This window comes from Wolffia australiana, chromosome 14 (assembly GCF_029677425.1).
Source record: "Wolffia australiana isolate 7733 chromosome 14, ASM2967742v1".
NCBI classification, from domain to species: Eukaryota; Viridiplantae; Streptophyta; class Magnoliopsida; order Alismatales; family Araceae; genus Wolffia; species Wolffia australiana.
Genome location: NC_135848.1, coordinates 13920247 through 13946840, shown reverse-complemented (window position 1 = coordinate 13946840; position 26594 = coordinate 13920247). Strand labels below are relative to the sequence as shown.

At 35.8% G+C, this 26594-nt stretch overlaps 1 protein-coding gene across 3 annotated transcripts; it reads right to left on the bottom strand.

Moving 5' to 3' along the window:
• Positions 1-6483: 6483 nt before the first annotated feature.
• On the bottom strand, positions 6484-11045 carry LOC144711892 (DNA mismatch repair protein MutS, type 2). Of its 3 annotated transcripts, none has more exons than XM_078586026.1 (6): positions 10637-11045; positions 10278-10577; positions 8710-9565; positions 7799-8323; positions 6955-7392; positions 6484-6890 (listed from the first exon to the last, which is right to left on the bottom strand). In XM_078586026.1, the coding sequence occupies exons 1-6, from the start codon at positions 10921-10923 to the stop codon at positions 6579-6581; spliced, it is 2718 nt and encodes a 905-aa protein (XP_078442152.1). In that variant the 5' UTR covers positions 10924-11045; the 3' UTR covers positions 6484-6578. The 3 variants fall into 3 exon arrangements, with proteins under 3 accessions (XP_078442152.1, XP_078442153.1, XP_078442154.1); XM_078586027.1 differs by having other exon boundaries at positions 8710-9562; XM_078586028.1 differs by having other exon boundaries at positions 10278-10561; positions 10637-10771.
• Positions 11046-26594: the final 15549 nt, after the last annotated feature.

Sequence of the window (26594 nt, the reverse complement as noted above, 5' to 3'; positions counted from 1 at the left end):
AAGCATATCCGTTAATATCCAAAAATCTTATTCATGTAATCCTCTAGACCGATGTATTAGTCTAGTGAGTAACTTCAATGGACTAATAACTTTTATTAAACCAACATAATTAATTCAATAGATCACACATTGACTAATTAATTAAGGGAATATTTAACCAAATCAATTTGTTAAGTCGTTGGCCTATGAGGTGCCAACCTACATGTTGTGCCTAAAAGATAAACAGAAGTACGTCAAATCTTTCGATGAACATTTCCTATAATTGATTATCATGTATATGTAATCATTCATCCACACAGGGCTTCCCAATCAATTAGGGTATGGTTTGTTGTCAACCCCTTAATCAATCACTCTAGTTAGTTTGATGCATGGAAAAAATCATCAAAGAACACATTCTCTAATATTTCCACTACTTTTTCTAGGATATAACTATGTCATATTCCTTGATTCAATCTCCTCTAACACCGAGGGTTAACAATCCCATCTTGACCACTCAATTACCTTCGTGAACTTGTTGCTAGATTTAAACTAAGATGGTTTGGAATCCCTTGATTAGACACTCCTAGGTCATAATTAAAATATGATCACCTATCCAAAAAGTGTCTTTGGTGTCCCAAGTCTAAGGACCATTTAAATTATTGTGAAAAGAATCAACCTGATTGAAGCTATATATAAATATCATATAACGATTCATGTGGATTCTTTCCCCAAAAGATCACCCACTATATTTCCTTAGTATTTCCACATTAAGGGCAATGAGATCAATGATAACAAATAAATTATTGGGTTATTTGTGAAAAATTTATGCATTTTATACATTGAAAAAATTATAAATGAAAGTTATCAAACTTTAAATTATGTAATCTATTTTTAGAGTGATATTCTGGTTTTATGTGTATTTAATGGTATTTTAAGGATTTTCCATACATCATTTTCTTAAATAAATTAATTTTCTGATTCAGAATATTTTTTAATGAATTTTTTGACATTATATTCATGGTGATATATAATTTTCTAACTCAAATTATTTATTTATTATTTTTATGAATTATTATTTAATTTATAATGTTTTATCAATATATTTTTTCCGCTTTAAAATAGTGCCCATTGATAATCTCAATTTTAGGGTTTTAATTCATCGTTGGTAATTGAGATCATTCAATGAAATATATTTACCCGTATTTAGTTGGGAATATTTTGCTGATGATGAGTACGAACTCCACAGGAACGATGATTAAGGATTTTATTTTCTTACTATATTGATTAACAATACGAGAAAAGATAAAGAGGAGAATACAGTAGGTGAAATAGTGATATCGAGTAAAAGGTTGTAATAGTTATCATTAATCTTTAAATTAGCGAGGAAAGAGGAAATGAATGTAGAATTACGTGAAGTAATATGTGAACGGGGTAGAGAATGTGACGAATACGATAGTGATTGAGTATATGAACAGTGTGATGGTAGAGTGAGATACAAGATTATAAGGATGTAAGTAGTTGATCTAATAGTGAAAAAGGTGATAGTAAACCCTAATTAAGTTAACAACAATGGCGAGCTAGAACAACATAGGGCGAAGGTGCTTTCCTTAGATCCTTACGTTCTGCCAGGATCACGATGATTTACAAGTGCTGATAAGCTCCCCCTCTTCTCTAATGCTTCCTCCCACACACCCAAGATGCCAAGAACACACTTGATGGATCTCAAAACTCACTATCTTTCAATCAGCCCACACAAGTAGGAAGCAAGTTCAAGATGAATAACATAGTGATCATGGCCTCTATTTATAGATCAGAGGGTATAAATGGAAAGAGGAGGTGGAGATGAAGCAGTGCTGAAAATTTCAGCTCAATCAAACATGCAGATCATCAGATAATTGTGGTTTTAAGTTGGACCAATCCTAGCCCTCATCATCTGGATGTATCACTTCCATGTGATTGTTGCCACCTTCAAAAATAGTTTCCTCACCAGTACGATTCACTTCAGCCTCTATTGGCAATTCATTTTCAGACACAACATCATTTGATTTTATACCAGTTGGTATTTCCTTATTAGCTTCACCTTCATTTTGTTCTCTAGGTACTAAACGATGTGTAATCTCTTGGACAAGTCCCTGATGAACAGTTACATGCCGTCTGTGTGCAATTTCCATTCTAAATACATCATTTGGAGAGAATAATTGGTCATCTGCAGATACAGAGAACCTTTTAGACTTGGGATCATGACATTTTTTGTACCCCTTTCTTTCCTTGGGAATATCCCACACACACATTTCATTGCTTTGTGGCTGAGTTTGTCCACCAATCTCTATTCATGAACAAATGCAATACAGCCAAAAATCGTGGGTTTCAACTGAGTCCTCAGATTAATCAGTGGAAACAATCGTGAAATGATGTCCACAGGGCTCTCGTAGTCCAAGGTCTTTGATGGGAGACGATTGATTAAATGCAATGTAGTTAGCACAGCCTCAACCATAAATACTTAGGCACATTCTGATGAAGGAGAAGAGTCCTCGCAGTATTAACCACATGCCCAATTTTCCTTTTTGCTACTCCGTTATGTCGTGGGGTGTCCACGCATGACGACTCTTGCACTATCCCATGTGTCAAGAAATAGGTAGTCTAATGTCTCATTAAAGAAATCCTTTGCATTATCAGATCATACTTTTTTAAAAGAAATATCACATTAGTTCTTCACGATGACACAAAAATCTTGTATCACTCTCGTCACTTTTGACTTATGCTTGAGTAGGTGTAACCAAGTCAATCTTGGGCAGTCATCCACCAGGATAAGAAACCACCTCGCACCTGTAAGAGAGGAGACGGGTGCTGGTCCCCATACATAGCAATAAACAAGATAGAATGGAGTTCTACTTCTCTCTGCCCGTATACTATATGAGGCCCTCTCGTGTTTTACAAGACATGACTCACAAATAAACTTTCAAATATCAATATCTTTTGCAAAAACAAGAAACATTTGTTTCATCAATTCAAAAGATAGATGTCCCAAACAAGAATGTAAAATTTTCAGATCTTCAAGTCATTTGTTGTTGTCGTCTCCCAGCATTTGAGCATTCACCATCATCCCTGCCTTCATTTCATCCTTAACGTAGATCAAACCATTCCTCTTATTTTAATGGTGCAATCTTCAGGTTCCTTGCCTTGTTATACACAAAACAACAAGTAGAATCAATAGTCAGTGTACAATTAATATTCTTAACCAAAAGTTGAGGAGACAACGACTGGGCCTTGAGTTTAGGAACATATAAACATTTTTGAGTACTCTCAATGTTTCTATCTTCACATCACCCATACCCATCAGAGATTAAATTTCACCTCCTGCAGTGAAGACTCCCCTAACCCCTTCATAAGGAATATAAGATTGAAATTTAGAACGGTATGGGGTCATATGATCTAAGGCTCCAGATTCCAAGATCCAATGCATATAAAGATGGCCAGGAGAAAGATGCTCACTAGATCCAGGACAAGACTTGGCCATGGACGTAGAACTAAAGAGTGACTTCAACTTGTCTAGTTCCTCCCTTAGGGAGCTGACTTCATCATCCCCTCTCTTGGACTCAGTCCGAGTATTATTTGAGATTGATGTTTTTATTCTTGGCGCCTTTCTTGACTAGATACATAATGAGCCTGGGTCTTCGGAGGTCGATTGTGCAAGTCCCAAAAATTTGCCTTTTATGGCCTCTTCTTTTACAATAATTACACACTCAATTATTTCGATTAAATCCCCTCCTTGACCTTTTCGAGTTAGATCAACACTTCCTTGAACACTGCCAGCTTGGCATTCCAAGAGTGGAGTGATGTTCATTATGCATGTGTTCTAAATATTCCTATTCGAAGGACACTCGAGAAGGGCATATAAGTATCCGGATAGAATAATATTATCCAGCCTAACTCATATGATGAGTATGGCTGGTCCCGTAGCCATTAGTGTATAGGCACTAAGCATAGATAGAAGGTGCTCTTTAGTGGAAAGAGTTTATTGAATTGATATGTGTGAATCACTAAATGGTATTATATTGTACTATTTATCAGATGATTGTGTAAGTGGTCCTTAGATTTGAGATACTAAAGACGTCTTGTGGATGGACAATTGTACTTTGACTATGATCTATGTGTCCTTAATCATGGGATTCTAAATATTCTTAGTTTGGGTGCATCAAGAAGGTACGAAGATGATTGATTGGTCAAGATGGAATCGTCCACCATCGGTAAAAAAGGTGACAACTCGATATAAGGAATGATGTGATGAAGTCCTTGGCCAAGGTAGTGAAATATCAGGAGAAGAGTTCTCCGATAATTTCCAAACGCATCAGTACTAACTCAAATGATCGATTAGGGTTTGACAGTTGACCATATCCTGAGTCATTCTAGGCGTGTTAAGTGGATGAGGGACTATATGTCTACGGTAACCGATTATGAACTTGTTCCAAAAGTGAGCCATACACACTCCATTGTATATTTTAGAGCACGAGGTGTAGCTTGGCATCCCATGTCTTGGAAACTCGACCTATCGATCGGGTTAAATTGACCCGACATTAATTAATCTATATAATGATATAGTTAATTAATATGGAAGATCAATAAAGAACGGGGCTCGTCAAGAGGAGGAGATCCAACGTGATGAGGACTGTGTATACATCAAGAGGCTGAACACTTGAGCAGCTTGACTCGTCTCAGTTCGAAATCTAAGAAATCACGAATGCGACCGTGCAAAGGTACTTCATTTTATGGTTTTTTTGATGTCGTACGATTCCGCTACGTGTCTTCCGCCACGTGAAAATCTTCGTCTTCATCCAGATCTAGGATTGTAGGGACCAACAGATAGCCTAGGTTTTCACCATCACGCATGCCACCTCCAACTCCATTCTTCGTTGGTGCATACCCACCTCCATCTCTAGCACCACCAGTGATGAAAAAATCTGCATCAGTCGGCCCGCTCTTTTGCTCATTGACATGTATCCTTGGCCATCTCAAGCTTAGACCATGACAGTAAAAATTCATTTTCTTACCAAATTCATGTCATTATTTTCAACTGTGACCTTGCATTTTTCAAGCACTAGCTAAGGTATTTAATGAGAAATAATTAAGATTTCTCGTTGTAAATTCCAAAATATTCCTAAAATTATTTTATACTTTTAGAAAGGCTATGACTACTAACAAAGAAGCCTTAATGCTTGGGAAATTCGATCATTTGCAGGATCTAATGAGAGGTCCCAAAACTTCGATAAATTGGGTTGATTTAGATAAATATTTTTCCTCATTTCTAGACTTATTTTAATTTTTTTTATAATTTTTTTTATTTAATCAGATTGAACTATTAAAATAAAAATAAAAATCCAAAAAATATAAATTAATTTTAAATTTTACTTAATCAATACTTTCTCCTTATAAACTCAACCCTTGTTGTATGATTTTAAAAAAATTATAGATATTTTTCAATATGCCAGAAGCCTTAAACAAAAAAAATAACACTAACTTTATTTTATCAATAAGGTGTGACGGAGAATATGTTTAATATTATGAATTTTAGTTGTAAGATTAAAATACTTTTAATGTTATGAATTTTATTATTAATTTTAGATGCTAGCTGTAAGATAAATATTATGAATTTTAATGTTCAATTTGACAAAAAAAATGAATTTTAAAAATTGTCTAACATTAAATTCATTAAGAATTTTTTTTAGGAGAATATGCTTTTAAATTTTTTTTCAATTAAAATACTTTTATGAATTCTTTAGGGGTTCTAAGACTTTTTATGGGTTTCTAAAAAAATTGCATCTTGATGGTAATCTAGCACATATGAAGGATGGGGAAGGAAATGAGATGGCTGAGAATTATTCAACTTTATATTATGATATCTTATGATCAAGGACTTTTGAGGGTAGCCTGATCTCTCTCTTTCCTTTATTCATACATACCCTTTGTTTTAAAAATAAACCCTCTTTTCAAGTACTGGGTGCGCCGACTTTAGTATGTTGAGTGAAATAAATTGATTGAAGTGAGAAATAGAATTGGAGGGGCTCTTCCAGAGTTGAAAATTTCCTTTACCCTGGATGAATGTAAGGATTAACAGTGAGTCTTCTCAGACTATCTTCATCTTCTTCTTCTTGAAACCCATCCTTCCATTTACCCATTGTCATCACCCATCCATCCATCCATCTATTTACCTATTATCATCGTCCACCCCCTCACATCCATCCATTTCCAACCATTATTAGCCTTCTAATCTCATCACATCTCTTGTCTATAAAAATCTTTACTCATCCCCTAATTGTCATCTAAAAAGGCATTTAATCCCTAACATCCATTCCATATGGAGACACCCATTGCTCAGCACTAGCAGTTTAATCATTTTATGAGTCAGGGTTAATAAATTTTTATTAATTTTCTCAAATAAATCTATGACAACTCATGGTTGCATGGGCAGGTAAAATTTCCTACTATGGACAAATTTCTGAAACACACTGCACAACTATCCCCATATAATGGGTTGCTAGGACCAACAAAATTAGAAGTAAATTTTATACATTTTCGGAAATTAATGGGATATGATAGATACATCACTTCACATACGCGACGGTACATCCATCATTGGTGGAGCTCTCTGGCTCAAAGCGGGTGACACGAGGGTGGGACCGGAGCACAGAGAGGGCAGCCTCTTTAACCGCCCCTGTACCCACCCCATGCACAACAAAAAGCACGCCGTATGAGCGGCACCCCGCCACAGCCGCCGCCAACTGCATTGCTGCCTCCTCTGCCCTCAACCCCCGCAGATCCACTGTGTTGTTCCGTGTCTGCACCGCTGCACCGTACACCATTGCCCCCTCCGCTTCTCTCTCCTCTCCCTTATTCCTTCTCTCTCCTCTTGCCGCCTGCAAACACCCACTCTCTCATTAGCCATTCACCGGAAATCAACATAGGAGAAAGAAGACAGACCCGGGTGGCAGCAGGCGTGGCCGTCTGAGAGAGGCGGAGATCACGGGCTTTGACCCGGACCCGCATCTTCCCGTACTGGACCAGGAACCCATCCACGTCAGAGTCAACAACAGTCGCCTCTCTACCACCAAGGCTGTTGACCAAGACCCTGTCACCGATCCGTAAGGATGTGGGGCCCGTGGTGTCTGTGTCGGATGACTCGTCGTCGTCGGCAGGGGATGCGTAGGCATTGACAATGCGGGCAATGGAGGCTTCGGATCGCCGGAAAATGGCAGCGCCCTGGTCGCGAGTCGTGGCACGCTGGAGCTGCTTCTCAAAGTCAACCACAATGGCGTCCAGTTTGCCCCTCACTAATTTGACCTCTTCTAGGGTGCGCTGAACCTCCTTCGCCTTCAGCGCCGCCTCCCTCTTCTCCAAGTCCTTAGCCTCAGAGTGGATCTGGAGAGATAGAATTTGAGAGTTTTGTTTGAAGAGTGAGACAGAAAGAGAAAATGGGTACAGACACCTAAGAGAAAGAACATTTTTTTTAGATGAGAAAGATAGCAGTGGAAATAGAAACAGTCTTTCAAATATATAAAGAGAAAGGAAAAGAGATGGCAAAAAACAAAAGCAATGAGCCCCATGTAATAGTTTTCTTCATAAATAAAGAGTTGGTAGAGGAGAGAAGAGCTCGAGTGAGAGAGACAGTGTATCTCATAGAGAGACGAGAGGTAGGAGAGACACAGAAGAGCACCAGAGAGAGAGAGGAAAAGAAATCTATGAAACCCTAAGAGCGAAAGACAGCGGATGAGAGAGGCATAGAAAGAGAGATAAGAAGAAGAAGAAACAGGAGAGACGATCATACCTCATGATAGAGACCCTTCACTTGGTTCAGAAGATTCTCGGCCTTCCTGGCATCAGCTTCTAACACATCCCTTTCCTTAGAGAGAGACTGAAAGAGTAACCCTTGGCGCTCCCTCTGCTTATCCGGAAGAAGAATTTCAACCCACTCACGAGCACGATCCACCACCCTCTGGTCAAACCCCACAGCCTTGGCAATGGTCAACGCGTTGGAGATTCCCGCACTCCCCCACAGAACACGATACGTGGGCTGCAAGCTCTTCAAGCAGAACTCCATGGCTGCATTCTCGAACCCATCGTCCTCTAGCGTTAACAGGCTCAAGTCTGCATAGTGGGTGGTGACTACGGTCAACGCAGCACAATTCCGCAGCTGCTGTAGAATGCTCGCGGCGAGCGCCACGCCCTCTGATGGGTCCGTGCCGCTCCCGATTTCGTCCAACAGAACGAGTGATTCTGGAGAAGCTATTCTCAGAATCTTGCGGATTCGGGAGATGTGCCCACTGAATGTTGAAAGATTCTGCTCCAGTGACTATTCACCAAATATAAAAAATAAATTTAAGTGCGGTTATATCTGAAAAAGAACATTGACCATGGTTGGTGCCGATCACCATTTCATTAAATCTTAGTTGAGAAATAGTCAACCATGTCAAAGACGTGATGACGACCCTCAATGCTTGTGGCGTGGACAGAAATTTTTGAAACCAAAGACAATCACTCATCCACATTGTCGTCAGGGTCAGTCATCACCATCATTCAGATGACTGAACCCTTATTGTGGATGGTTGACGTCAATGGCAACGTTGACGTTGTGATTGATAAATGGTCAGCCATTCGTTGGGCCACAAGAAAGAACAAATAAATGGAACGATTTGATTAGTATTTTACAAAATTCAGAAGGGAAGGAGTTGGGTTTACCTGGTGATCTCCAATGTCGACAAGGACTTGATCAAACCAGGGAAGACTTGGGGTCGATTTTGCAGGCAAGAACATCCCTGCCTTAGCCATGAGAGAGGCCAGCCCCAGAGACTTCATCGTTGCCGTCTTTCCCCCTGTGTTGGGCCCTGAAATTACGACGACCCTGCTTCCCTTTCTAATCTTCATGTCCACAGGAACAACATTGGTAACAGACGAGGAGTTGTTCACTTTCTTCAGTGATCGTTCAAGAAGTAATGGATGGCAGAATCCTTCAATATTTACTAACAAAGAATCATTTGAGAAGGCAGGACAGGAACTGCCCATCCATCTAGCATGACTCGCTCTTGCAGTTGCCAGATCAACCATAAGAATGATATCCATCAAGCACCTGATCTCTCTCTCCAATGAAGCTATTTCGGAAGAGAGCAAGATCAATATAGCAAGTTCTTCTGCCCTCTCTGAACTCGAAAGCCTTACTTCCATGTTGTTCAGCTCCACAGCCTCTCTTGGTTCCATGAAGTATGTCGCTCCTGAGCTGCTAACTCCGAGAACAATGCCGTCTGGGAGCAGAGATTTGTGAGAAGCTCTAATTCCTACACACATTCGTGATCGACGTCTGGTGATTAGAGGGCTGTCAATGCCTCCTGCCTGGAAGATCCGATTCGATGTAGCTTTGAGCAGAAGTTCAAGATTCTCAGCGTTCTTCCTTCTGTCTACCCTAATAGTCTGTAACTTCTCACTTGCTTGATCTTTCACGATGGAGAGGTTGCAGTCGATGCAGCTCTCGATTCTGTGCACCAGATCTTCAAGGAAGTTGCAATCCTGGAATAAGAGCAGCAAGGAGGAAGAACACCTGCTGAAATTCTCCCTCAGTTCTGCATAAACTTCTGTGTTCTGAAAAACTGATGCAGAAGAAGCAAAAGAAATTGTATGAAGAGGAAAATGGTAAGTTGTAATTTCCTTTAATGGACAATAATACGTATTACTGTAGATTTTAAGCAATCTTATAATCTCTCTAAAGTGATTCAGTTAGGTTGATTTTGGGATTAAGACTAAACAGAATTAAGTTTCTCCTATTGCCCATAAATCGAGGTCAGTCTTTGGGCCACAGGTAACTGAGTAAGGTTGAACTTCTCTACGAGCTACCATTTCTCTTGAGAGACTTAAGTAAGTTCCTACCTGTCGTCTTGAAAGATTATCCCTGAACTATATCATTTATACTCTTAAAATCTATGTTATCTTCTCCATCTTCTGTCATTAAACTGATTCATTCTTTCGAAATCATCGCAAAATGATCCTCAAGTAATCTTCCAAGAAACTTTACCTCAAGATCAACATAGCAACGGACTCAAGTACATATGTCCTCAAGTTCAACGTAGTAATGGACTCAGTTACACAAGTTATGTCCTCAAGATCAACATAGCAATAGACTCAGGTACGTATTCTTAACTCTATCATTTATGTGCTCTTAAGTATATGTTAAGTTTCCCATCGTCTGTCCTCTAATTGATTCGTTCTTGAGAAATCAATGCAATATGATCCTAAAGCACTCTTACAAGATAGTTTACCGGTTTGAGGAAAGATCTGTCAGTTGCTGGTAAATTCCTCTGGCGGACCTGAGATTCCTCTCCACAGCGCAGAGTTCTCCGATTGATAGAACCTTCGAAGAAACCGCGGAGGCGACGATGGATGAAATATCGTCGAGGCCAGAGAAATCCAGAGGCCGAGGGAGTTGCACTGCGGCTGCTGTCTGATCTAATAGCTTCTGGCTTTCACGCTCGTCTCTGCCAATCGGAAGACCTGTCGCCACGCAAAGATCACGGCTCATGCTTGTTGAAGCAAACGCAGCAACCTGAGAACAAATTAACCTAAAAAAATAAAAATTAAATAAGTAAATAAACAAACGAATAGTAAACAAAAAACTAACCTCCACTCCAAGGAATCCTCCGCTTCCTTCCGCATTTCCTCAGAAATTACTTCATCATCGTCGGTCGCCTGCTTCGATCCGGCAAAATCTCCATGAAAAACCTCTTCCGCGGCTGCAATTTTGAATCGAGAATTCGGAATCGAGCGGCCAGCTCGATCAAAAGCGAGGATGATTCTTCTGGCGCATCGATCTCTCTGGAACCGAAGAATCGGAGAAAGAGGCGCGGCGAGGTTGAAGCTACGGCCGTAGAGCTTTCCGATCGGGGCAAACGAACAGCAAGCCTCCATCGCAGCACGCTTGATCTTGTCTTTCCTTGCGATTCTGCTGATTTTGAAGCAATTTAGCGAACGAAATTCTCCAGTTCTTCCGTTCGGATAATCCACGGAAGTTCGTTGACAATAAGCACCCTACGAAATTACAAAACGAATTTATAGTCTCATCCATCCGAAATTGTGGCGCCAAAATCTTGCGAAACCGTCCGCCCATTTACACAAATACACAAAATCACGGGTTTTCTTGAGAAATAATTGAATCCACAGTTGGACGGATTGTCGCCCGGGTGTGCGAATTTTCGCGCACTTTCGCCCCGAGCAGTCCAAGAGGAAAATAACCCCTTTTTGGGGCCTTTTTGGCCCATTCAGAATAGAGACAAGTGGGACTCGCTTCACTTTCCAGTAAGTAGGGATTGACAGTTTCGGTCTCGGTATCAGTTTTTCGGTACAAACCTAAACATAAACTCCGGTATGGTCTCTCTGTTTCAGTCAAAAAACAGTTTCAGTTCTGTAGAACCTATTGTTTGGTCACGACTACCGGGCAAAAACGAAATTGAAAATTAAAAAAGCTGATTTCAAATTTTAGATCAAATAATTAATTAAAAGAGTGATTGGGGTAATTAAAATATTTTCACCATGAATTCACAACATCATCAAAGAAACTTTTGATATGAGCTTTCTGTTTCAAAACTTCTAAGGGATACCACTATACTTGGCTCCTTATCTCTGTGTGCTCATGTACTTTCTTGTTTTGGCTCCACTCGGCTATTACATTGCTTCCATCAATACATCATGATTTATCTTCTCAACCTATAATAAGTGTACAAAAGCATCGTGACCAATGAAAATAAACATATAAATACAGGAATTTACTGTTAAAAGTAGTAATTTATTTGTAATAATCAGTTAGTGATGAAAGTTTCAGTTGTACAGGCTAATACAAGTGGGAAAAAATGGTATTTGGTGTGTAGCTAGCAACAATATCAAAAGTGGGCTGTTGTGGCTTGGGAATGACCTAGATGGAGCGAGGCGTGGACCTTTTTGACATTGTTGGTACTAACTTAAAGCTTAATGTATAGGTTATATGAACCAAAGAAATAACCCCAGAAAGAAGGTGAGTAATCGGGATGAAAAATAGAAAATATCATTCTAACCTCAATCACACGTGCCCAACGGGCTGAGAAGTTCTCTTTTTTCAGAACCCTTGATCGACTCCTTAAAGCTCACTCCCTCACTATGATTTAGAGAAGAATGGAACCAAGAAAACAGATGAATAAATACACTAATCACTAAAGATCCAAGGCATGGAGGGGCAGATAAGAGAAAGACAAAGCTATACTCAATTCTTTTGCCCAAAATCCTCTTATATTGAAAGTTATCTCTTTTCAAGGTGGGAGAATTCTTGGTCGTCAGATGATCTCTCATAATCCATGTTACAGATTTCAAATGTTTCAATGTCAGCTTCATTCCTCGAATTTTCCCAAGATATTATGCAATATTGTATACATTTATATGGATCATATTTTAGGTTCTAATGTGTGTCCTCAAAGTTACTAATAAACCAAAAGTTAGGTTAAAGTATGTCATTTTTATACTCTGAGTCATGGAACAATGTTTTAAAAAGTTCCATACAGAGTCTGGGGTAAGTATGAGTTTGATCCACAAGGATCACGTAATGAGAGAGAAAATTTTGGTTAAAATATTTTTAAATATTTTTTAAGTGACTTATATGTATGGATTTTTAATTATTTTCTAAGTATAAAAACAGATAAAATGAAGGAAATATATTTAAAATATTTTTATTTAAATAAATATTTATTCTATTTTTAATGGATCCTCTAATTTATTATGATATTCAGAAAATTTTGGGGCTTTTACCGCAATAAATCAATTTTAAAAGTAATAACTTTGGCTGGTGCTTTCATGACAATATTTTATACCTAGCATATACCTTTTTTACCTAGAAAAGGAGGTGAGAAAATTAAAACGCAACATTCAAAAGATTACAAAAACCTTGGAGTCACTTTCCCCAAGGGTCAAGTGGTGCTTCTTTTGCCAATAATTTTAATAAAAATTGACCTTTCTATTCCACATTATTTTAGAATGAGAGTGTATCAAATAAATCTCATGCACAAGGCTATCAATTACAAGTTGGGTGCGGAAATCCAAGATGGGATGCAAAGAGAAGGGAGAAGAGTTTAAATCTAAGTGCCCTAACTCTCCCATCCTTCGGATTCAATGCCAAGGGTTTAGAGGTATAGGACAACGTGATTTCCAGCTTGGAATCATGTCCCTTCCTTCTCAGATATGAAAATGAACTTTTCAAATTTGAATTTTGGGTTGGTTCCCCATTCTTTCCTTTATTTGACCATGTTCTTAAAAAGGGCTTAAATGGGCTCAAAGAAGGGACTTTTTCTATTGGGCCTCTTTGATGATCTAAGACATGACTAGGGTTTCTTGTTCTAGTCCAAGAAGTGACTTGGGCTTCTCTTTCTTCCTATTTACATAAAAAAATACAACTTTATTGAATTATGTCCTATATTTCAAATAAAACTTCAAGAGGACGTTAAAAATCCACTTGAAAGTCAAAAAAATACATAAATCATATCTAACAAAAATAAATCATAAAATTCTCATTTTATAAATGTTGAGTAATAAATTTTCATACCAAAAAATGAGTGGTAAAAATGAAGTATACAACCATATCTTTATTACTGTTATTTGATTTTATCAGTTACCAACATGTGTGCATTAATTGGCATAATGTAGAGGCATGATTCAATAATGACTGGATCCGTCAAACCATACTTGTTTCACATGGGTGAAAAGTTATTGCCCTAAGATTCATCAAAACGCACAGCAAAACTCTAGATCTGGTAACTCAATTCTTGTCACATGTTTACCTGAACCATTAAATTTATTTTAGTTTAAATATTTAATGTTTATTCTCCTCACATTGTTATTATTACCTGAACCATTGCAATCATTATTGCCTCTGATTGCATTTATCACAATTTAAATCCTTGATTATCTTTTCACCATGTACCCTACGTGTCTAATTGATTTCATTGGTTTTTAAATCCTCAATTCATATCCTTAAACCATGTTTCCCTCTGTAGAAAAAGAGATAAAATTTACTAGTGATCGGTGCATTATGGAATTTTGAATTGCACAATGGCACCATTTTGCAATGATTTCACAATTAATGATTGATTACAGTCAATGATTGGGCAGAATCCAAATGAATTGGACTGTGGCACATTGCTGAGCAAAATAAAATGAGATAAAGTGAATTCGAGTCCATAAAAAATACTTCAATAAATCTATTAAAATATGTTCTGACTTATAAAATTAATTTATTAAAAAATTTGATTGTCAAAAAAATTTGTAAAACAAAAATCGGGAAATTAAAAATGAAGTTCTAAAAAATATTCCTAGCTTTTTAAATTGTTATTAACATGAATAATCATCATTATGCTCATAATAAATATGGAAGATCTGTGATATTACTTTAATATTTATGATATTTTGTGATTATAAATAACCTCTATTTCTTTATATGTAAATTCCAACGGGGTGCTCCAATTTATTGTCATGAGAAGATTGTGTATACTTAAACTTCAAAGTTAATAATATAGCAAGGATGGAAAATTTGAAAAAATAATTAAATAAATAAAAATATAAATAAGTAATGCATTAAGTTGTATAAAATAATATATTTTAGAGAAGTAAATGGATGCAAGGATAGTCTAAAATATAAGCTGCTACCCAACCAAATCGGCTCCCGACCTCCCCACAAACCAACCCCACCCCAACCAAATCCCTGCTTCCCCACTTTCCATTCTCCACTAAATGGTTCCCTTTTCAAAGCTACCTGCTCCTCAAGCTGCTCCCTTTTCCATTCACCCTCCTTTACCTCTCCATTCTTCCTCCTACTTTTTTCCCTCCACATGTAAGGTTATTGGTTGTGATTGGTGACAAACTCAAATTTAGGGTGTTAATTCTTCTTTGATATTTGAGTTAATCACTAATAAATTATAAACATTTACTCATAAAAAAATTTGACTAGTTAGTGATGAGTAAGGATCATCTTCACAGGGAATGGATATTAGGGTTTAAATACTCTTTAAATGATGATTTAAGAGGGATGCGTGGAGATGCATATAAAATATAATATCGCAATGTGATGAATACGAGGTGGTAAAAGGGTGATACTAATTATTTAATAAGTATGATATGAATAATAATATGAGGAATAAGTAGAAGGATGCGGATAGATGAATGAAAATGAAAGAGTGAGATAGATGAAGATGTGAAGTGATGATGGATGTAGAAGATGAATAAGAAGATAGGATTATGAAATGGGAGAATGGATGTGAGTGGATGTGGATGAATGATGGTGAAATAGAATGATGGAAGAATAGGATGTGATGGAATAATGTATCGGTGGTTGTGATGGAGAAGAGGATGATGGACTGGATTAGTTAGTATTTTTATATGATAATAAGGGGACGAGATCGAAATCGAGATCAGGATCGAGATCAGAGATGGATGTTGTAAGGTGAAAACATGGAAATGGTGATCATAACAGGATGATGAAAATAAGGATTTTGATCTAACTAAAGAGATGTGAGGGAGAAAAACCAAAGTAAGGCAACATGCTAACCTTAGTTCCCTATGTTCCACTGGGAACAAGCTGCTTTTTCAGATACAGATCATCCTCTCCACTTCTCTGTTGATCTTCCCCAAGCACTCTACACAACAAGAACACTCTTGATGGACCTTCAAAACTTCACTCTCTTTCAATCAGCCTCTATAGGGGGAAGTGAGTTTAGGGATAGTTTTTAGAAAAATTCGAGTATCTATTTTTAGATCCAAACATATCTATGGAAAGCAGCAGGAAAAAGGAAGCTCTGCTTAAAATTTCAGCCTGAAAATCTTTATAGATTGTCAAATATCACAATTGAAATTTGAATTTGGAAGTTTAGAAAAAGTCAAAGACCCGTTAAATAATTCCAAAACATAGATTTTAATTCATAAGAATGTTAAAGTTTTATATTTTGAATTAAAAAATGATTTCTCCTCTGATATAATGCCAAACAAATCAGAAAAAATTATATTCTGACTTAAAAAATTATGTCCTTTCAGAATTGGCGTAAAAAAGACCATTTAAAATATTTAAAGTTCATAAAATTAAAATATCATTCTAAATATAAATTTAACCATTTTACGCTTGATAACACACATATATAATCAATTTAATACAACTAAACACAAAAATATGGTCATATTTGCCAACTAAAAATGTATGGTATCAATTGACATACCAAAAAGATTCATAGGAGAAGAAAATTAATCAAAATGGATCATAGAAAATTAAATGATGATCTAATGAGGGTGCGTGCATTTGAATACTCAAAATATTGGTTCCTTGAGCCTTCAGTTATCCAGTACCAAACAGCACTGTTCAGATCTATGAGGATCTTATCATTATTCTAATCACTCCATGAGATGGAGTGCACTGAAGAAGAAGGGTGTAAGTGTGTCTTCTCAAATGGAGCTTTTTCCATTTTAAACTTGAACATATTTTTTGAAAAAATCCTGTACTTAAATTATATCCGTAAATGTCTACTAAACCTTTATATGTGTGTGACCATATAGGACCACGTAGTATGCACCTTTCAATCTCGTCTAGAAAATTTCAAATGGGAACAGATGAATATCTGATATTTTTAGGATATCGGATATCAGTACAGACGTAGGAGGGAAAACTAACTGGTGATGGTACCAAATATTAGAAACCATTACATAGGTGTTCAAACCAGTAGCTGTGCCAAATATCAAACTACGGATCTCAGATAACAACAATCATTTATTTGATGCCAATATACAGAATTTGGATTTTTTATAAAAAACATTGTTTCATATGGAATAAATTATTAAAATCTACACATATTTTTGGTGCGAGACCCTTGGTGTATTAGAATTGTTCCATTCATGATAAAAAAATATTAAAAAATTTCAGAGACTAATAAACTTGAACCTGGAGCATGTGGATGATTCTGTGGTTGGGTCCAGGCTGGGATTAGTTATGTCCTGTTGATTTTGATCATGGGAAGTCCCAAATGTGGAAAATCAAACTTCATAAATCATGAGCATGGTAATAAACTAATTGGGTTGAGGATAGTAGAATACTATTAATTTCAATATTAATATTCATTATTGTAAGAAAGACATTTAATGATGTGGTTTTGTTATCCTAATTCAGAATTGATCTTGTTAAATTCTGAATTAAACAACATAAGAACCATATTCTTATCTTTAGATGCATATCCAGCAAGAGGTTCCATCAAATGAATTGTATATCCTAAACCCCAGAATAATAATGCTTTCAAGAACAAATGAGAGATCAAAAATAGAACTTTTATATTTTGAAACTGGAATATGAGTAAAGGGTGACATACACTAACTACAAAAGTGACAGAATAATTATGAAACATTTTACACTATTTCTCTTACACCAAATAATAATGTCATCATTAATTCCAAAAAAGTGCTAATGATTTGGTCATTACAAAGGTACAGGATACTCATGATTTTTAACTTTATCGTTAATGTTTTTAAACAATTATTAAAAATAAATAGGAGATAGTTAAATGATTAATTCTGTATTTTGAAATATCTTCTTCAGACATCATCTTAACGTGAAAAATATTAAGTTAATACCATGAAAGTTACATGTATGTTATCAAGCCTAAAATGTTTAAATATATTTTTAATGAATTTCTGAATTTTGTGGATTTATTGGTATTCTAAGGATTTTTAAAACATCATATTCTTTAATAGTTTTTTAATGAACATTAAAATATATTTTTATGAATATTTTGACATTGTATTCAGTAAGATATTAGTTTCTAATTTGGAATCCAAATTTTTATATTTTATGACTTATATTTTATTTAAATTGAATTCATTTAATGTTTTCTGTTCTTAAATTTCCACCTCTCCATTGATTCAATAGAATGACAACTGATCATGATTTTCAGAAATGATTAGCTTAGCAAAACATTTTGAAAACATGCCCTTATGACATCACAAATCATGATGTCATAATGGGGAATGGTTAGCTGACATTGTTCTATTTTTTAATTCATAGTGGTGATGTGTACCAACAGAAAAAAATGCCATTAAAATCTTATTTTATCACTCCTCAAAGAGTAAAAGTCAGAAAACAAATTATGTTGTAGGAAGCCCACTTTATAGGCATATAAAAAAAATGTGCGTAGATGTGGTACCGCATTTTGTGTCACCATGTCATCCGATGATTGTTTTCATTTTTTATATGACAAGAATGATCTGCACCAGTGTATCATTAAAAATGAAAATGTTTTGATTTGGCATGTGGAGAAGCGTCTCCACGTCACACATTAAGCATTTATGTAATGTACCTTATTCTTTCTCTTTTTCTCCGCAAGACATTTTCCACTCTCAAAGTTCCCAATCTTGAATGACATGGAAAATTGTATTTAATACAAGAAAGTGAATATTATGGGATTTTGAAACCATTAACAGAAAGATGAATCAACAATGGTGCTGACATGGAGAGATAAAATTTAATGAAATGGACAGCCATGATTGCTCCCTCTTTAAATCTAAGAATCACAAATGCTGATTGAACTGATTTTAATGGCAACTTAGTCTTTCTACCCTCTTTCTATCCATACTAAATCTCTACAGTGGGTTGTGGGTATTTTTAAAACCTATCCTTAAACTTTCTTATTTAATTTGTGGGCATTGAGAAAGAAAGTGTGTTTTGAGATCCATCAAGCTCATTCTGTGTGCTAGGTATTTGAGGAGAAATTATTGATAAGAGGAGAAATTGGTGTGCTACAGTAAGTATCCTTGCTGATTCATCTGTATACCTTCACTCAAATCCCCATGATCCTGGCAGAACATAACAATCTATGGTGAGTGCCTTCACCTTATACTGTTTCTTTTCATCATCATCATTAGCCTAATATCCATATTATCATAAAATCACATCTTTGTGATGTTACCTTCATCTTACCAACATAAATCATTCTATCATCATATCTTAACATCACATCCTCTCACACATTTTTATCATACCTTCCATATTCATCGTGTTTTTGTCATCTTACCACCGTTCCAGTTACATAAATTTCTATAATCACATCATATTTATCAGTCTTCTTATCTTGCTGTTGTCACTTCATTCTCCTTGTTTTTAGTTTCTCTCACACATAAATATCCATCATATACTATAATTTATATGAATCATCATAATTTTATTCATCATTATCACCTCCCATCTTAGCTTCTCACATTTTATGTATCTCCCCTCATCTCATTAATGTCTATTTAAATAGTATTAAATTATCATTCCTTTTGAAGACGATCTGTACTCATCACTAGATATATTTCTCTATGTGATTAAAGGTTAATAATTTTATGGATTCAACTCCAAAAGCCCCTACAAAAAATTAAAAGCATAAATTTTGAGTTTTTCACTATTCTCATTTCATTGTTATAGGACTTTAAAGATAAGTCATATTATATTAAGGGGAAATAAATATGTGTAAAACTTAGCTTTTTCATAGCATAAACATGTAAATGCCTACATGTGTAATATTATACCAGCAGAACTTATTTAATTTTAAGGCCCACCTTTATTCAACTTATATATATTATTTATCTGGAAGGTTAAAAGTTAAGTATAATATTTCATCTTATTCATGAGGTTCTACATATGATACTGGGAAAAATAAAATGATTGTTCCATTTTATGACTCTTACAAGCTCCATAATGATGGATAGACCAGTCCAACAAGAGTATGCATTGATTTGGCCATTACAGCCGTACTCAACAACGATGAATGAAAGGATGGTTATTATAATAAATCACAAAACAAGCCAAGGGTTATAGATTCTAACATAAGGATGATTCAATGACCCCATCTTCACTGTATGAGTTCATGATGACAAGGGGATTTTTCATAGTGCTCATAGCCAAGTCTCCAACTCATTTGCTTCGGAGGTCTTACTTTGAGTTGAATGAGTCAAAACATGCACCGATGAGCCACGGCACAAGAGATATCAGATATACTTGATTGTTTCCTCTTTTATCCTTGCGCCAAGCATTGACTCCTTGTGAAATTGTCCCATTAGTGTTGTCATAGAGATGGCTTCATTTCACCATGAGAGTTCCATATTTTTTCTTCAACTTGGTCTACGTCTTGATTAATGAAAGGGCCATGTTCAACTTTTCACTTTCTTGAAAGCATATGACATATGCAAAAAATGTTCAGTTTATCTGTTTGACCACATAGTTGACATACTTCTGTAAACCTCTGATAAGGAACATCACATTGTAGATGACAGTAGTCTCTTCATGACATGATCAGTAGTGAAACAAAGTCCCCTAGGATGTGATATAAATAAATCAACAGCACTCACTCATCCTTTGACATATCGGTTAAGTTCCCTTTTATCGTGAAATTGTTAAAACTTTGTGAATGATGTTATGTTTCTTAACGACATTAGAAAGCATGTCATATGTAATGTTTTAACACGTCAAATAATTCAATATGATCGTATTCTTTTCCTTAATAATCGGGTCCTCTCCAGAAAACTTGATGTACTCTTGGAATATTCAAGTGGGGATTTGGATGGAAAACATTAGGGCCTGTTGGGTTTTGGATCTAAGTCAAGTAGGTCTTTGGTAAGGCCACGAAGTACTGAGCCCATCCAGTTTTAGAGTTTTACTAGGCCCACTAGGTCAGAACTAACCTGCTAGGTCTGGGCCCTTGCGTTTGCATACCTCCTTTGTGCTGCCTCCTTTGTGTTGTTGTCATGTGTCGTCACTTGCACCATCCAAAACAACACATATGCCACTGCCTTGCACCATAGCCTCCACTGCGATGTCACTAGTGCTGCCTTGTGTCCCCAATGACATGTTCTTTTGGTCTTGATGTCAAGATCACTATAACCCACATGCTTTGCACCACCATGGCACCATGTCATCAACGTCAAATGCCATTATGCATGCTACCATGCCCATAAAATGCGTATACCAATGCTGATAAGCATGTGTCCCCATGCTTGTGTCATTATGCTTGTGTCATTTTTCATATATTAATGAAACATTAAACAAGACTATAGGGTATGTAGCAAAAAAATGGACTCCTAAAATATCTTGGCTTAAATGTGTTATATATGGTCTTAAAAATAGTCTTCATACATGGTTTAATAAATTCAAATCAAATCATGACATTTTAGGGGTCTTTTGGGATGCATTGTGGATCCCATTATTTTTTATGAAAATATATGTGAATGGTAAAGCAATCACACCTTCCACATCTCATTCATTGTTCATTATTGAATCTATTCATTATAATGCACATTGTGATTCTTATGATGCAGTCCATGGATACACAACTTAATGAATTATGATGAGACCATAATATAGAGATCAATATTATGTAAGCATGTGATCTAAATATTTATATTTGAAGGAAACCTGAGAAGGACATCAAAGTATCTGAATAGAATAACATTATCTAGTCTCCTTCATATGATGAGTATGCTCGGTCTCATAGCCATTAATGTGTAAATAAGGATAGATAGTGGGTTCTCTTTAGCAGAAAGAGTTCACTAAATCGATTTTTTTGAATCAGTTAATTGTATTATATAAAACTTTCAATCAGGTTGATTCACGCCATAATTGTGTAAGTGGGCATTAGACTTGAGAGACCAAAGACGTCTTGTGGACTGATGTTTATACTTTGACTCTAATTTGTAAATTCCTAAACATGTGATTTTAAACAGTCCTATTTAGGGGACAGAAAGAAGTTCACAAGACACTTGAGTGGTCAAATTGGAATCGTGAACCCATAGTATAAGAGGAGACAACTCAACGAAGATGATGTGATGCAGTCCTTTGCCAAGGTAGTGGAATATCCAAGAAGAGTCCTCCAATGATTTTTTTTCTGTATCAGTAGTAACTCAGATGACTGATTAGGGTTTGATTCATACCCTAAGTCATCCTAACAGTATCTAACGGACGAGGGACTGTACGTACATGATAAACAATGAAAGACAAGTTCCATCAGTGATTTAATACATTCCTTTGTGCCTTCAAGTGCATGAGGTGTAGCTTGGCACCCTATGGCTTGAGACTCAATCCATCTATTGGTTTAAATCAATTTTTTATCAATTAATATGCATGATAGTGTAGATAATTAATTTAGAAAATGAATAAAAGTGATTAAGCCATTGTATTTTACACATTGAGAGTAATAGACAAAGTTTGGGTTTCTTTAATGAAAAATACCCACTTATTATAAATAGAGCAAAGACCCTTTGTTTCATGTACATTCTTGATGTGGTTGGGACATGTAACAATGATGATTGGGTGTGAACAGGGATCTTCATGGTGAAGCGGGAAATTCGACATACCATGATCATGTGGTTACATCTAAAGGGTACACAATTGAGCAGCTCAACATCTCTCACTCGAGGAATCTATAAATCATGGATCCAATCCAAAGTATAAATGATTTGATCCACGGTTTATGAATGTCATTTCAATTCTGCCCAAAGTTCTTTCATTTCATCCAACTCATTGCCATAGAACCAAACATTTTTCATAGAAGACATAAATGGGGAATGGTATTCTTCTAATATATATGGATGATATTATTAATATTGGTGGTAATGGGGATTATACTACACATCTATTTATTTGAGACATGGGAAAACACATAGAACTTCTTAGCGAACAAATTTTCATATCATAATAGGCAGGTGGTACTAAATTAGCAATAAAGTGAATTTTGAAGTTTTGGGGGAGACACAATTTATGCAGGTGAAAACCATAAATTCTCTTATTGATTTTTGAACTGATTGTTTTAGTTAATACTTATCTTCTTCAGGGTATCCAATGGTATCAATAATAATAAAAGACTCATTGAAAATATGATATATTTTATTTTCACAGAGTTTGATATGGATTGTAACAGTAGAATTACTAAATCATCACCCTCATGATTCATGGTAGGTTCAGCAGATTGGTGCCCAATGGGTTTTGGTGCATATCAAACAAACAAAAAGACGATGACTTATTTATCGGTAAAATGAGTATTTGAAGATTGAAGCTTTTCAGATTTTGGTTTCGCTGATGATGGAGTTGACCAAAGATCTATATCTGGTGATTGCATTTATATAGTGATTTATACATCATTTGACATATAAAGAAATATAGTTTGGCATGTTGATCTAGAGCATTGTACGGATATGAAGTTATGGCTATCATTGGAAATGAGATGATAAGGATCTAGTCTCTTCTGGAAGAATTAGATATTCTAATGGAGTCTTCCATGTCATTCTATAGCGACAGACATTGGTATCTTCATTGTGAGAAATCCCACCATCCTAGAATGTACGAAGAACATCAAGGTGGCTTGCCATATGTCTGTGACTAAGTCCCCAAAGACCTTATCATTACGCCGCACATCACTTCATTCGAATAGCTGACCGACATGTTCACCAAGGCCACTAGAAGATCATCATACAAATTGGTTCACAACCAAGTATTTCTCTGTGATATCCATGATCCAGCTATATGCAAGGTGTGACACAATGTTTAGGTTATCCATCAATATCATGATAAATGTGTAAGAACATGTTTATCATGGGGAAAAACATGTTACTTGATGAACTAATGCTTGTAAAAGGGTTTGTGTGTTCACTTCATTTGTTTAATTTGTTGTGTGTTCTTGAAGAAAAACATAAATAATAAATTTTAATTTTAATTTTAAGTTAATGCATCTTAAAAGAGATTTCATGTGACATTAATGATATACCATTTATTTTTGAAATATGATAATTTTATTTGGATGATTAATTACACATGCACAGAAACATAAGGATTTGGTGTGTTAAATAAGTAATCTTACTGTGTTATATTTAAGTGATAATACCTGTCTTTAAATGGTTGAGTCATAAATAAGAAATTACCAACTCAATGAGATATAATCAAAATCAGTTCATAAATGATATACTTCATATGAAAATAGAAATCCACTAAAAATAGCATTAGGAAAAATCATAATTTATGAATAAAATATGATTGGATAAAAATTGAGGTTAATAGCATTATTAAATACTCAAAATTAATTCACAGGTGTCACTAATTATCTCGATGACAAAGACCTAAAAGTAAATACATATCTACGAAAACATGTAACCAAAAAACCTCTTAAATAGGAAGTGTTTGATCCTTTTACTACATTTGTTTATCTCTTACCTAGCATGGAGCCGTGTTTAAAACATTTTCATCCATCCATTTCAGTTAATTTATTTTTTCTGATGGATGTGGCCATAGAACTACATGGGGAGAGAGATAGAGAAAGAAAAAAGAGTGGGACTATTTTTGATACGGAGATCAAGCAAAATCAAGGGGGAGTGCCAGAACAACCGTATGAGTAAGATCATAAACAGATCTAAGGACTCTTTGTGAAGTGAAGACTGATGATGAGCCATTTACATTGTGATCCTTGTGTATGTGGTAACCAGAAATTGGGTTCATATATGTTATTTTTAGGTTCTGATTTGTGCAAAAATATTTATGAATTATCCTTAGTTGAGGGTAAGTATTGGTCGAATCCAAATGGAAAAGAAAATGAAGAGTAAATTTTGGTTAAAATAAATATATTTAGAATATTTTGAAAGATTTTTTGAATTTTTACATATTTTTCTTGGAAGAAATTCACTAGAATGAATAAAATAAAGTTAAAAACTACTTTACATAAAGGAAATAAATATTTATTTATTTTAATAGAATGTAATACGTTTACATGATTTTTAGTTTTTTGTAGAGAATAAACTAAGTTCCAATAAATTTTATCCTCGGCTTATGCTCCAGATGCAGAATTCACAAGTGGTTGCAATGGTTAGGACAGAATTTTCAGACATCAGCATGATGCTAGCGGCAGAGTTTGGCTGTAATTTTTGGTGGACCAAATTTTTTTTAATTTTTGCTAATAGTATTTTGTTCTGGTGTATTATAAAGCTTGTCATCTACACTATCCATTGAAATTTCTCTAGAGAAAAAAGTGAGAAATTCAAATCAGAGATGACTCAAAACTTAGTTGTCACTTCCCCCTTGGAACAAGTGGTGCTTTTTCTCTAATTTTATTGATTGAACTTGAACTATCTATCGCAAACTTGTGTGGAAAAATAATGGATCAACAAAATCCGATGGACTACACAGTCGACAATAAGTTGAGTGTAAATATATGAGATGGGATACAAAGAGAGGGGAGAGGTGTTCAAAAAGCAGAGCCCTAACTCTTCTAGCCTTTGGATTTAACTATAGGGGTTTGGAGGGAGGGATCATCATATCTCTTTCATCCAATATTTTTCTACAAAAAGTTGAGTTTGATCAAGAATATTGGACAAAATCACCATTCAACCCATGGGCGAAGTGAGAACGAGGTTTGTGTGATATATGATATTTTAATTTCCAGCCTTTCTCCACATCCTTTCCTTTCTAAATTTAATTATAGACCTTGTGAGTTTAAATTGTGTGTTAGGTGCACAATTATTATCTTTATTTGACCCGACTCTAAAAAGGGGCTTCAATGGGCACCAAGAATTAACTTCTCGCATAGGGTCTCTTTTTCCAGTCCAGTTCATGCCTTGGGTTTCCTGTTCTAGTCTAGGATGTGGCTTAGGCTTACCTTTTCTCCAGTGTATTTCTGTTTCATAAAGACATTTTCATTGACATAATTTGATGTTATTAGCGTGCAGGCAGTTGAGTAGTTATTCATTTGCCCAACTGCTTGCAAGCCAATGAACACAAACACAAACATGAATAACTTTTTGTATGTGTTCTTGTTTGAGTTTGATTTATTGGTAAACACAAACAAATAATATTCAATCCCTATGTCACAATGCACTCATGTCAAGACTCATGACTTTCTAAATTTATTGTATCTTTTGTCTTGTCTCTCTTTCTCATTTATAAGAGATGGAGGTGTGTGGTGTTTTCTTTAACTTCATTAATTGCATCTCGTTTCAGGGGCGGCAGCACCACCATTAGACTCATCCATCTGTTAATGCCCAGGTTTTTTATCTCTAGGATTTTCATGCCGAGACCACTTGTTGGATGGACGGGTTCAACTTAATGGCTAGCAGAACTACTTTTGTGAGGGACCAAGTGGATGGGATCAGCCCATTTGTCAGACGAAAGATCTGAACCATATGATTGCTAGAATGACTCAATGTGATCACCATTTGGATTGACATGCTATTTGAATTTGTTGACAAAGATGTCATCCCGTCTCTTTCAGTGTGACAACTGAATCCATATCAGATGGAGCAAGTGGGCAAACAGGGTGGAATTTATTTTAATAATATATATATAGGTGAATTATTGGTGAGGTTAGGGGCTAATTTTGATTTGTGAATGCTCAATAATTCCATTCAGGCCAGAGTTTGGACTTTAGAGTTCTTTTTGTCATTTTGACTCCAGCCTCACATGGAGGGAATGAAGAAAAAAGTGGAAGAGAAAGAGAAATGAGCTTACGATTGCTACTGAAACCAGAGCTCTAAGATGCAGAAATGGAGAACCTCCAATACTTGCAAGTTGATGGGAATATTGG

Bases quoted from the DNA above. Each gene is read 5' to 3' on its own strand.
- LOC144711892 (XM_078586026.1), bottom strand. From the start codon at position 10,923: ATGGAGGCTTGCTGTTCGTTTGCCCCGATCGGAAAGCTCTACGGCCGT. The intron at 9,566-10,277 runs GTAAACTATCTT...GGAGAATTTCAG, and splicing joins ACAGATCTTTCCTCAAACCG to CAGGTGTTCTTCCTCCTTGC. The intron at 7,393-7,798 runs GTATGATCGTCT...CTATCTCTCCAG, and splicing joins TGAAGGGTCTCTATCATGAG to ATCCACTCTGAGGCTAAGGA.